General features: G+C 39.3%; 1 protein-coding gene across 1 annotated transcript; it reads left to right on the forward strand.

The window, feature by feature from the left end:
- Positions 1-3,832: 3,832 nt before the first annotated feature.
- LOC124123792 (double homeobox protein 4C-like) lies at positions 3,833-4,668 on the forward strand. Its single transcript, XM_046486965.2, has 2 exons — positions 3,833-4,005; positions 4,150-4,668. The coding sequence occupies exons 1-2, from the start codon at positions 3,913-3,915 to the stop codon at positions 4,489-4,491; spliced, it is 435 nt and encodes a 144-aa protein (XP_046342921.1). The 5' UTR covers positions 3,833-3,912; the 3' UTR covers positions 4,492-4,668.
- Positions 4,669-13,891: the final 9,223 nt, after the last annotated feature.

Raw genomic sequence — 13,891 nt, forward strand, 5'->3', positions numbered from 1 at the left:
GTGAGGGTCTGATAGGGTGTTGCTTGACTTTACTGTTATGTTTCTGTTATTTAAGAAAGAATGAATGAAATTTAGAATTCTGCCATCAATTGCTTTATTTGTTAATTTATGAATTAGGCCTTGTTGCCAAACCATATCAAATGCTTTAGAAAAATCTATAAAAATGGCCACAGTGTATTGTTTTTGTGCTTGAGCTGTCCTGACATCATGTTCCAAATTTAAAATATGATCTAGGGTCTGTCTGTTTGCTGTAAAGCCACTCTGGTCCTCTTTTATAAGGCTATTGTTTTGTATTTTATACTTTAGTCTGTTGTTTATTACTGTTTCCATGATTTTACATAGGTGAGATGTGAGAGAGATAGGGCGATAGGAATCAGGGTCATTTGGGGATTTCCCTGGTTTTAGAATTGGCACCACTAGAGCATTTTTCCATGTTTTGAGGAGGTGGCCAGAAGTCCAAATCTGATTGTAAAGTTGAAGTATTAATTTTTGAATTTTGATGGGGACATGATTTAGAATTTTGTAACTTATGTTGTCTAATCCAGTGGCTGGGGCTGTGTTTTTGCTTTTTAAAGCGTTTTGGAGTTCGTGGATGTTGATGAGTTTATTTATGGCAAGGTGTGCGAGTGGTGATCTGTTTTGAAATGCAGGTTGAGTGTTTATAGTGTCTTGTATGTGTTTGGCGGAGCTGCTTACGGTCGAAAGATGGGTGGCCATGGCATTAGCCTTTTCTTTGTCTGTTTTAAGTAGGGGAAAGTTGGGCGAGTTGAAAGATTTTGCAATGCCTTTTATTGCTTTAAGTTTATTCCACAGAATTTTTGAATTTTGTTTGCCCATCCTCAAGGTTGATGTAAAAGTACTAGTTTGCCAATGGTTTCTTTTTGTTGCCATGATTAGTTCTTTGGTAAGATTTCTTTGTTTATGGGCCAAATGGAGTTTAGTTCGATCATGTTTAGCCTTATTGAGAGCTTTTTTCCTAAGTTTTCTAGATTGAATAATTTCAGGGCTCCACCATGGTACTGTATTATGTGTGGGTTTTATTTTGGTTGTAGGAATGCATTTAGTGGATATGTTGTATAGAGTATTGCTGAGGTTTGTGTTGAAGGTGTCGATGTCAGTACTATGTATGCTGTGTGTGTCTATTTGGTTGCATAATGTGACGAACTCCTGCCAGTCAGCTTTAGTAAAGTTGAATTTAGTTTGTTTAGGGGAGTCAGAAGTGGGATTGGGATTGTCGGGCAGGATATTTATAGAAATTTTTATGGGGAAATGATCACTTCCCCAGGTGTCATTGTGGGGGTCCCATGTGAGTTTTTGGAAAAGTTGGGGGGTGGTAATGGATAGGTCCACTGCAGTGGGAGATTGTAGATGGCTGGTAGGGAATCTTGTGGCTCTATTGTCGTTTAAGCTTATGAGATTTTTGGTGTCTAACCATTCTATTATATATTTTCCAAATCTATCTTGATAATTTTTAGTGCCCCACAGTGGGTGGTGTGCATTAAAGTCTCCTAGAATGAGGGTATTTGGGCCTATGAATTTGGAAAGAGTTTCTAAATCTTCAGGGTTAAACGGTTTGGTTTTGGTGTGGTAGCAGTTAATTACAGTTATTTTAGTGTCATTAATAGTGATGTTAGCCGCCAGGACTTCTAGATTAGGAGTGGGGATGGATAATTCTGTGAACTGAATATATAGTATTTTTGATAAACAGGCCTAGTCCTCCATGGGGGGGGGGGGGGGGGGGCTGGTTTATTGGGTGGTCTGGCTCTATCTTGTCGAATGAAAGTGTAGCCTGGCAATTTGAAGGCTTTTTTGGGAGATAGTTTTGTTTCTTGTACTGCTATTACATATGGGGCAATTTTGTTTAGGGCGATGAGGGCCTTAAGTTCATGCCCATTAGTATTGAGACCATTACAATTCCACTGTAAAAACACCATGTTCTGTTTTGTAGATTTGTGGGGATGTTTAGGCCAAATGCATGGTGCTATGGGGCTTATTTGGAAGAGGGGTTTGGGATTAATTTAGCTTATTATTTGAGAGCTTTTATGGCAGTTTGGAAGTGGTGATATGGTTTTTGGTATAGGTTAGACACCAAGGCTATGTTGTGGATTTTTTTGGGGGTGGGATTGATAAGGAGAACTGCTGACAGGAATTCTATGATCTTGTTTGTGTTGGAGTGAAGTTTTTGTGGGGTGATTGGTTTGGGTGTAGTTGACCTGAGTGATTGTATTTTCTGGGCGAGTAGTGGTTTTCTAGATAAATGTGCTTTGGCTTTGTGAGTTTTGGACTGGATTTGTAGTTGGGTGGCTAGATCTGAAGAGTGTGTGAATGGGGGTTTGGATGGGTTGGGAGGTGGGTTGGGGGGGAGGTAGGATAGACGGGGGGAGGGGGGTATGGTTGGGTTGGGATGTGGGTTGGGGGGGAGGTAGGATGGACGGGGGGAGGGGGGTATGGTTGGGTTGAGTTGTCTGTGTGGGGTGGGACAGTGTTTACTGTGTGGGTGGGTGGGATGGTGTTTATTGGGTGGAGGAGGGTCTGGTGGGTTGGGGCTGGAGTGGAAAAGAGTTGTTTACGTTTGGACTGGGTGGGTCGGGTCTGGGTGGGGGGAATAGGGGCAGGTAGTGATGTGGAGGATGATGTGTCTGATAGATCTTCATAGTCTGGAAGGCTATTGTATGTTTGTAATATTCTGGCCGGTTTGGGTAGGTGTTCCTGTTTGATGTGTTTGTTGAGCCGGAGGATGTGTTGTTGTTTGAGTGGGTAAGTATTTTGTGTGGCTGTATGACCTTCGGCTTCACACTGTATACAGTAGTCCGCCCATGTGCACTCTGGGGTTTCATGTCTGAGGGACACACAAGAAGACATACTAGAGTACATCCAAACAGCAAACCAACTCCACACACAACCCCAAATCACAGATTGCAAGAGCATCAATAACAGAACACCCATACCAGGCAGAACCACAACACAAACTATTTTCCTTACTTTCAAGAGCACCACACTACCCACACACATAATCTTCGGAGCACTCTGATACAAAATTAATCCAATAAGGAAAACCCCACCACAATGCAACATATGCCACTCCTACAACCATACTACAGCCACTTGCCGACAACCGCCCATGTGCCAGAAATGTGGATGAGTGCGTGTACCATACCATACAATTACCTCCAGCGTTAATCTACGTTGAGAATTGTTTCGTTGACTGTCGACAATAGACAATAACCACATATGTGAGCGTTGTTTCAGTTGATGCGCATGTGCATGTGCATGTTAATTTCTTCATCAACCAAGAAGCTCACACATTACAGAAATAACATCTATCACAGGAATTAAAGAAGACGCTATTCTACGAATTCGTACTTATCACGGCTTCCTCATTTAAACTAATCTTAAAAGCAAACCGACAACAAGCCTATTTGTACGCGCGCGTTCGTCATATTCAACCGGTAACGTTTAATCTTTTTGAAGACGAGAATCCTTCTTAATCGCCTGTAAGCCAAACTTCAAATGATCTGATTGACTGGACTCAATCAACACCGGTCGACTCGAGCAGAATATAAAAGATGTGAGTGTATCTCACGACTCAAAATCACTCGTTCCTCCAACGTCCCCGTTATCAAAGATGGCTAAAGCATACTCCGACCACTCGATCAGAACGATTCTTGGTTTGCAGAAAGGTGAGTATTCACGGATAGTAAATTGAGTAAAATAGTCCTCAGTTCATTGATTTTCATCACGTTCAATTCATTGCATCACTTGATTTTAACATTGTTATAAATCGTGAAACATATGGGTACAACAAACTATATACCTATTCATTCAGAGTTACCACGACGATCCAGTTCTGCAAGATGCCGGACGGTCCCAGAAAGACGACGCACTTTGTACAGCCAACTTGCGCTTGATAAGATGGAGGCGATCTTTGAAAAGAATCCATACCCAGACCTAGACATCCGAGAGATTCTTTCACAAGAGTTCGGTGTCCCCGAGTCGAAAATACAGGTGCGTACGGATGCTTTAATTTGTACTTGTTTAGACCAAATAAGGAGAGAACATGCATAACTCAATTCAGTTTATTTACACTGAAGAAGATTTTGTTGTTTTAACACTGAATAAAGCTAACGTTTATTGCTTTGATATCTCTAGGTGTGGTTCCAGAATCGTCGTACTCGCCGGGGACGTACCAAGTCGCGACGTGGACCCTATACCACCAAGCAGACGATCAGTAAACATCCATACACCCATGTCATCCAGCCTCTCTCCTTCCCCAACACCCTACCCTGGTTCCACGCTCCGTCCGCCATGCTGCCGAGTCTGATACCCCGGTGTTCCCCATCAGCTGACTACTGGATCCCGTCCCGCACCAGTGACCACCACCCGAACGGACAGCAACAAGACAAACTGAGAGAACTGTTGATAGGAGAGTTAAGGACATACGAGAGCACAGCATCTGATGACGATCCCCACCAAACATCAGATATTTGTTGACCTCACGAGTTACATTAGGACCAGCGTCTTGATAGTGCTATCCGTCGCAGAGAGAACCCTTTTTATGTTAGTGCTACAAACTCAATGTTCAAAAAAGCGTTTTATGGTGCATATAATAGGACCTCTACTCCCGAGAAAGTTGTCTGTGTTTTGCTTGATAAGCTGATTTAAGGGGGCGCAGCTCAAAGGTTATTTAATCCTTGAATAAAGTGCCGTCATTCCATGCATATCCATATCGTTTGTTGTGATGTCCACATTGAGTAACTGTTGTCTCTTGGTTGACCATCAAGTGACCACACTAAACCTACCTGATGAAGACGCCACTGCCTAATAAACATACTGTCGTATTACATATCGCGCGATTTTCATTGGGCATTCTACTGTTCAACTGAGTTTCATACGAGTTTCAACTACATTCGACACACACTTGTAATCACAAGGCAAGGTTACAGTAATCTCACGTCAATAAATATTAATATGTTTTACTATTGCACGATTAGCAAATAGAGTGAGTTTAAAATTATAGTCACATCGGCAGTATTTAAGTCATATCGTGACTTTCAAAAGTTATACATAATAAATACATAAATGTCTGTCAACAATGGGCAGTAAATTAACTAGACTTATCACGGATTGATATAAAACTAGCATGGAACCATTTAAATAAACTTTGGTATGAATAAATGTAGTTTGTATGATGTGGTCTTATTTATCCACTCAGGGGAACAATAATGTTACACTACTTCAACCCCCTTTGAGGATACGGCCACTAACCATCTAAATTACAAATGATACATTACCGATTTATCATCACAATTTCAACATTGATATTAGCATTGATGATATTAGTAACACTATCTATGATTCAATCTCGAATATTTAACTAAACATGTTGTTTATGATTGTACCTGCTGTTCTGAGAAACATTATCGGAACTATAATCTTGATAATACATCTCCTGTAAATTCATTTATTAACTAACATACTCTACCACAGCATGGCTCCAGTATAACACATGAGGTAATAAACAATATGGAAAGTGTAATGATCATTATTCTCCCAATAGTCTCAATGTGTGTTCTCCCAATACTGTAAATAAACGAAAGTTTATTAGTCTCATTGTGTGTGGACTTAGGACATTGGAATATCCTAATTTACCCCTCTAACTGATAAAGCTGATATTATTGGTTTGCAAGAAACAAAAACAGATTCACTTGATGAACTTGACATTGAAGGTTATCAGCTATACTTACATCATAGAATCGGTTTCCAAAGGAAGACTGGTGGCATTGGTTAAGCTGTAAGAAATAAATACTCTGACTATATCTCTCTTGTTGAATACACTTGTGAAAATGTTTAATGGTCCTGTATATCCAAGTCATTATTTAATTTTGACATTGACCTGTATCTAGGAATACTTTACTACACCCAGAAGGTTCCAAATATGCTAAAGCTGACATGTATTTCCTTGTAGAACAATCCATTTTGCACATGCAAGCGGAGAGTGATTATATTTTACTTACATGTATGGGAGATTTAAACGCAAGGACGAGAACAGTGAAAGATTACTGCACTGTAGATAAACACATCATTGAAGAACCTAATATAGACATTAAAGAAATGAAAGTTATGTATGAACCTGATAATGTACTTCACTCCTCACCTTTACCAACTACAAGAAGTAATCAAGATCAAGGAAGAGTAGCTCAGGGTTTAAGTTAGTAAAATTATGTAAGAATACTAATATGTTTTCATGTAATGGCAGGCTAGATAAATACAAAGGTGTTGGTAAAGATACTTGTAAAGGTTCCAGTTTAGTTGATTATGTCTTCATGTATGTGCCTTCCATGTTTTAGTGAATTTGATATTTCTGATTTTTCCCATCTGTACTCAGATATTCATTGCCCAATTATGTTTTCACTCACTTTAAGTATTTGTAATACAACCATAGTGAGTACTGCAAGTAAGCAAAATACAATTTCAGACATCTCCCTAAAAGATTACGATGCAAAACCAAAACATTATGAAAAGGTTAAAGCAAATGCATTTGTAAATAATAGCAACACAGAAGCTGTCCCCCATTTATTGAAATCAACAAAAGGTCATGACGACCAAGCACGTTTGAGGAAAAGGCGTCCAATCCGCCCCAACCCGAAAAAAAGTAAAAATGGCAAACCCTGGTTTGAAATTGATAAAATGTATTATCGACAATGTTCATAAGAATATAAGAAGTGCCTTCGTGAAAAACGAAGCCTCAGGGGCTGACAAAATTGAAAATAACTACCTTATGGATTCGTTTGAAGTTTTAAAAAATCTATTCGTAGATTTTTTTAATTTGATATTATCTTCAGGAATATTACCTGAGGCATGACTCTCTGGATCTATACGTCTTATCTTCAAGAGGCAAATTGGCAAATCTGACCCTAACGCTTACAGACCTATTACAATACTTAGTTGTTTTGGAAAACTTTTCACCACTGTTCTCAATAATAGATTAAATAATTTCCTGGAGAAAAATAATGTTTTAACCCCATTGCAAGCCGGATTTAGAAAGGTTACTCTGCAAATGATAACGTCTTTGTATTGGATATGCTCATTCAAATTCTTAAACAAAGTAAGAAAAAAGTGTTCTGAAAAAATATTATTTAGACACAATTTATGGATAACAACTTCTTTATTATTTTAAAGACGACGTTTCGGTATATATCAATATACCGGTGTCGAGCAAGACTGAATGAGGAATCTTAGTAGGTGAAACATCCCACCCCATCAACACCAGAATCAAAGAGCACAAAACCTCAACTATCAAATCAGACAGTAAATCAGCCATCTCGGACCATATCAGCAACTGGCCTGATCACAACATCACCTGAGACAACAGAGATCAATCAACAGAGATCAAGGTTATTTCATCCCATCCGCCTACTATGAAGTCATTAAGCAATAATCACCACACTTATCCTGTTTAAATGGCTTCATGTCCCATTGGCTTCCACCTATGTGTTCTCTGTACAGTATTATCCTTCTGTTGTCATTATTTACTCATGTTATCCCACTCATGTATGCATTGTTGTTACTGTAAATCCTCTTCAGTGAATCCCCCACCTACTATATATATATATATATTGTGTACAATGATCCTCGCACCAATGTCCCCTAGAAAATGGCACTCCCCAGGGCAGTATCCTCAGCCCCACCCTCTTCAATATAATGATAAACGATCTATTCGAGGGCCTATCCCCTAAAGTAAACACATCAAAATTCGCGGATGATGGAGCCATCTGGATCCGCACTAAAAGCATGAAAATGGCCCAAAATTAACTCCAAAAATCTCTTAATAAAATACAACAATGGGCTGACAAATGGGGCTTCTCCCTTAACTCAGAAAAAACAACAGGAATAGTCTGTCTTACAGACCCTGATACAAATATATATCAAATGCAGCCCATGCAAGTCTATAATGTTTGGCAAGTCTAGATCACTGCAGTATCAGTATCTGAAAATGAAGAGAGTCACTGGGCTCCTTTTTATTATATTTTTATTAAGATAACTGAACAACTGTTTTTTTTATGTACGATATGTTCATTTCAGAGACTAGATTTTAGTCTACAACAGGAATAGTATTCAAACATAAAAACATGAAACCCGCCTCTCCAATCCTCCAGCTAAACAACCAAACAATCAAATTTCAAAAACAAACCAAATTCTTAGGACTTATTTTCGATGAACATCTCACCTGGGATGCTCACATCCAAAACCCTAACAACTAAATGCAGTAAAGACCTAAACACCCTAAGATGCCTAACTGGCTCTAACTGGGGAGCCTCCAAAGATACCCTCCTCTCTCTCTACATATCACTAATTAGATCAAAACTAGACTACGGATGCGCCATATACAACACCCTAAACAACTCTCTATCTAAAAAACTTGACTCAATACAATATCAGGCTCTCAAACTAATTACACGCACCCAACATGGCACCTCCTACACTTCACTTCAGGCCTTAACAGGAGAAATGCCACTAAGTCTACGCAGGGAACAGCTATGCTTAAATTTCTGGGCCGCGTCCCAATCAAACCCTCTCATCCAAAACATAATAAACCAAAACATCATCCCCAAAAACCAAGCTCTAGCTCGTAAACACCCCTTACTTACCCCAATATCCCAAAGAATAACAAACTACCTAAATGAACACCAAATTAAAAATCGTTAACAAAACTGTGAACAATCAAATATCTTCACCCCTAAACTTAAAATACCCAAAATAGACACAACACTAGCTAACCAAATAAATAAACAAACCGACCCAAACATAGCTAAAACCACCACCCTAGCATACATACACGAAAATTGGCCAAATTGGTGTCACATTTACACGGAGGGATCTTCAGATCCGACCTACAAACACACAGGTATCGGAGTCCTTCATACTCCCAAACAACCAATCAATATTCACGGCTGAACTAATGGGCATGGCCTCAGCCCTCCATAATCAAGAATCCGAAAACCACAAAAATATCCTAATACTTACCGACTCCCTAAGTGGACTACAAGCCCTCCAAAACAAAAATACCAAAAACCGACCTAAATTAATAAATCAAATACTTAGAAGCTCCAACGACCTAACAAAGGCAGGCAAACAAATAACCTTCTTGTGGATACCCGCCCACGTAGGAATATACGGTAATGAAAACGCCGATAAGGCAGCTAAACTATCCCTCAAAATCCCAGAAATAAGCTTAAACTTACCCATCTCAAAATCAGAAATTGAAAGCGTAAACAAGCAAAAAATCACCAAAAATGGCATAACCTATATCTAAACTCAAATAGCCAAATCAAAAAAGTACTCCGCAAACCACTAACCAAACAAAAATTCTCCATCCATCAAAAAAAATCGACAGAGTAATCACTAAACTCCAAACAGGACACACCAACCTAAATACCCACCTAAAAAAAATAAAAAAACATACTTCAGGTGACTACCCACACTGCAAACAACAAGAAACCCCAGAACACGCACTCATCCACTGCACACACTACCTAACACATCGAACCGCATTACAAACCACCCTCAATCTAAACAAGGCTCTAACTCTAGAAGCAATACTAAACCCACAAAATAAACTAGAAAACTTCAAGGCCTTAGGCGTATTCTTAATAAAAACGGAACTAATAAAACAAACATCCACCATACCCAGCTCCCTTAGTTCTCCTCCCCAATCCCATCGGCATCTATTCCAAATCTCAAAATTCCCAAATTCTATATAAGTAACCCCTAAAGCCCCCTCTTAGGTTGCACACACCACTTTCGCCCCTTTCGGAAACACATTAAATGCCCTGGCCGGGCCCGTGTGCGAAATACGCATCAGTCGGAAAGCGCACGTTAAATCTCCATAGTAAGTAAGTAAGTAAGTACAATTATCCTTATTCAGTCTTATTCTAGGCCCAAGGTTTTCTATAATAGGTTACCCAGTTTATACTCTTTTCTTTTTTATAATCAACTTAATAATACATCAGCTTAACTGATATTATCTAATTATAGCACTTTATATTTATTAACATTATATTCTTATGTTACAGACTGGGCCTCTCCACAGCTCTCCGCTGCTTTTAAGTATTTATCCCACTCAACCCTTTTACTACTTTCATTTCTTACATTACTCAGCCCCATTTATAGATTTTTGGGCCTGACGTTTATCTATTATTCCCAACAGTTGCTCTAAACCCCGTCTGGCTCCGACTGCGACATAGCCTACGGCTGAAGCGGTCGTAAAATCCCCAAGTCTGATCTGATCATTCAGTCTTTTTCTGCACAATGTTCCTCATTCAGTCGTGCTTGACAACACTATAAGGATCTGTACCGAAACGTCGCCTTTGCAGTATTGAAGAAGTTGTTATCTATAAATTGTGTCTAGTTGGCCATCCGTCAACTTCTAAGTAATGTCTATCAAACAACTCATGCGCTTTTATTTATTTTTCAAAAGCCTTCGATAATGTGTGGAGAGTTGGGTTATGGTATAAAGTACTACATATGGTATTAAAGTACTGTCGAAAATGCTAGAAAACTGCTTTTTGCCAGTTAAAAAAAATATAATGTTACACAGACTGATGTTATTGGCATATTGAATAACTACCTATCGACCTACCTGTGGTTTGAAGTATTTCAGTCACAAGGAGTCCTATCGACAAGTTTACAGGAGACAAATTCGAACGAAAACAGGAAGTTTACATTTATTCTAAGTCCAATGATGGCAGTCTGACGCGGACTGTAGAAATATGCGCACGTGACTCCGTTATAATAATAATGTAGTCTTCATAAAACATCTAATCCACACACACAAAAATCATTTTGAGAAAATTCTAGATGAGTATCTTCTAAAATGACAAAATGACGCTGCGTTTGTTTTATTAACATTGCTCCCATGATGCATGTTACATTACACTTGCATAGCCCTAACCATGGTACACAATATGGGGTCTGTATTTGGAAATGTATAAAAGTTCTTTACACTTTAGAGAGATAGAGGGAAAACATTTATTAATTTAGATAGGGTGCATTACCGAACTGCCCAAGCTATATGATTTTCAATTCATACCATCAAGTCTACGGTGTGATAAATATTACAAAACAGGTATAGGGGTGTTCTCAAAAACAAAACTGGGACGTAAAAGGATATTAGACAGCTTTGATACAGGGTGATTAGGCGTACAGTGTACAAGCTTTATGAGCAAAAGGTAACCCTGACTTATGGTAGAATTTGGGAGGAATTAAAGATACAATTAATGTTAACTGCACTAACTATTGTCCTCCAAGAGATGGGATTTCGATACACTGCGCGTGAGGATGACCGAGCACATAGTTAATATAATGTCTGGGAATCAGATACTGTCGCCCAAACCATGAATAGTCTGGAGGCGACCATACAGGAATATATGACATTGTCGACCATATATGAAACGAAAGTTCAACTCATGGAGAAAATTCGGCAGGATACTTAACAGATACCATTTTGGGGGGGCTTATGCCGATGATTTAATGGAACATGTTATCTTACTTATTCAAGGTAAATGTCGGTTTCTCATGTGCCCTGAAGTACATGCAACACAATGATTTTAAGTTTTTCCCTTGGACTGGAAATGTTCTTGCATTATTTAACATCAGAGCTTTATCTGACCGTCTTAATTGGGAATTATGAGAAATAACATCAGCTTCAGGTTGGTATGAATTATTTTGTTGAATTGACAAATACATTTAATGAGATGATATGGGACATTTGCACCAGATGTGAAGGTTTAGGTCACTGCGACAAGTCGGGCATTTTTTCACTGTGACAAACCTGATTGATATTTTGAATAATTACAAGTTCTGGGTGGCGATCGGACAAAATACTTGACAGTATATTAATAGTGATTGTGAACCCTTACTCTGAAGCTTGAAATATTTGTTATTCATGCTAATATTAAGTAGATTGGAATGGATCTTGCATCGTCAAAGGACTATGTTGATTCAGTGATGTCGTCCCTAAGTCAAAATACGACGATCCGACCCTCGGAGGAAAGGAAGCGACACCTAAGCAGCGATGAACCTACATCTGACGCACATACCAAGAAAGCAAGAGGTGAGACAGACCAAGCGAACTTTCGATCTCAGATTATCGGGGATGTAAACATTGCCGGTTGCACGTCGGAGTGCACGGAAACTGTGTCTTCAATAATGGTGGCCATTGACAAGCTGATCACACATTTCGATGCACGCTTTGATCATATTGAATCCAGCCTTCTAGATAAAGTTAAAGATATGATCGAATCAAAAATAACAATTGGGAGAGGTGAAATATCCAGTAGTGTCGAAAAAGTAAATATATAGCAGACAGAAGTGATGAGAAGATCGACAGGTTAGAGAAAGTAGTAGGTGAACTGAAAAAGACCCGTCCCACATACACAAGATACAGCAAGAACAGCTCCGAGTCATCTAAATATTGTCATTAGAAATATCCCGGAAAGTCAGACTGAAGATGTATGTGTCAAAGTTTATAGTCTGATACGTCAAGGACTGAAGTTGAGAGACATTATCGTTGAATCGGCGGAAAGAAAAATGTCAAGAAATCCTAGATACCCTGGGGTAATTGTGGCCAGATGTCGAAATGTAGATGACAAGAAAGATATCCTGGCAGAAAAGAAGAAACTACGAGGTAGCAGGAACTACAAAGCTGTCTACATCATGAACGACATGTCACCACAACAAAGACTGATTGAAGCAAACATGAAGGTCCTCGTCGGCACTGTTGGAAATGGTCAGTTGAAAGTGTCAAGCTGAAGACGACAACCAGGGTGGCAGCGCGGTCGACATCACAACAGCAGACGACACAGACGTCATAGTGGTGTGTACGACTGGAACAACACACGTGGTAATGTTTATCAACACACGACACTTGATGATGACGACACATCCAATCAGCGGCATTTACGTCATGAATACTGAGGAAGAGACCGATCACGTGACAGAGGTTATGCAGATCATCGCCCATATTAGGTACAATGCCGGTTTTGGAACGTTGCAGGCTGCTGTGTAGATCCGAAATGAGACAATCATCTTCTACGCGAATACTGTATCAATGCGTCTTATATTGATTGAATCGGAATAGCTGAGACGCATTTATCAGGTACAAATAAACTAAATGTTGACGGTTATATCTGGTTTGGACAGAATAGAACTGTGCTACATATACGTTCCAAGTATGGATCAGGGGGCGTGGGCTTCCTAGTAAAAGGCTCTATTTTAAACGACTTTAATGTGTGTGTTTTAGATAATTCATATGAGGGTATATTCTGGATTAGACTTACACATAAAACAATTGTTAACTCTCATATTACAGCATGTGTTTGCTATTTGCCTCCTGAAAACTCTACTAGAAATGTTGATGTAAATGATTATTTTGATAACCTTCTTTTGCAGGTACATCGCTACTATGAACCAGGTGTTTCATATATTAGTAGTGATTTTAATAGTCGTTGTGGCAATTGACTAGATTATGTAGAGGGTGTGGATGCGCTGATTGAAAGAGAGGTAGTTGATCCAACTATCAATTCCCATGGTCATGTATTTACGAATTTTTTAATTAATGCCAATTATGCTATTGTTAACGCTAGAAACTGCCTAAGTAATGACTATACATATGTGTCATCAAGAGGGTGCTCAGTGGTGGACTATTGCATATGCCCATATGACAACCTACACGGTATCACAGACTTTGAGGTGACCCGACCGAATGCACTTGTTGACGCGGTTGGGTGTGTCTCGAGGTATGACGCTAGAACTGTGTTAAAGCTAGACCACTCGCTTCTCACGTGGAATGTGAAATTGGACCTCACGTCCGTCCGAGATGAATATAGATCGA

The sequence above is a fragment of the Haliotis rufescens genome, unplaced genomic scaffold, assembly GCF_023055435.1.
Source record: "Haliotis rufescens isolate VD_foot unplaced genomic scaffold, xgHalRufe1.0.p SCAF_7, whole genome shotgun sequence".
Classification (NCBI taxonomy): Eukaryota; Metazoa; Mollusca; class Gastropoda; order Lepetellida; family Haliotidae; genus Haliotis; species Haliotis rufescens.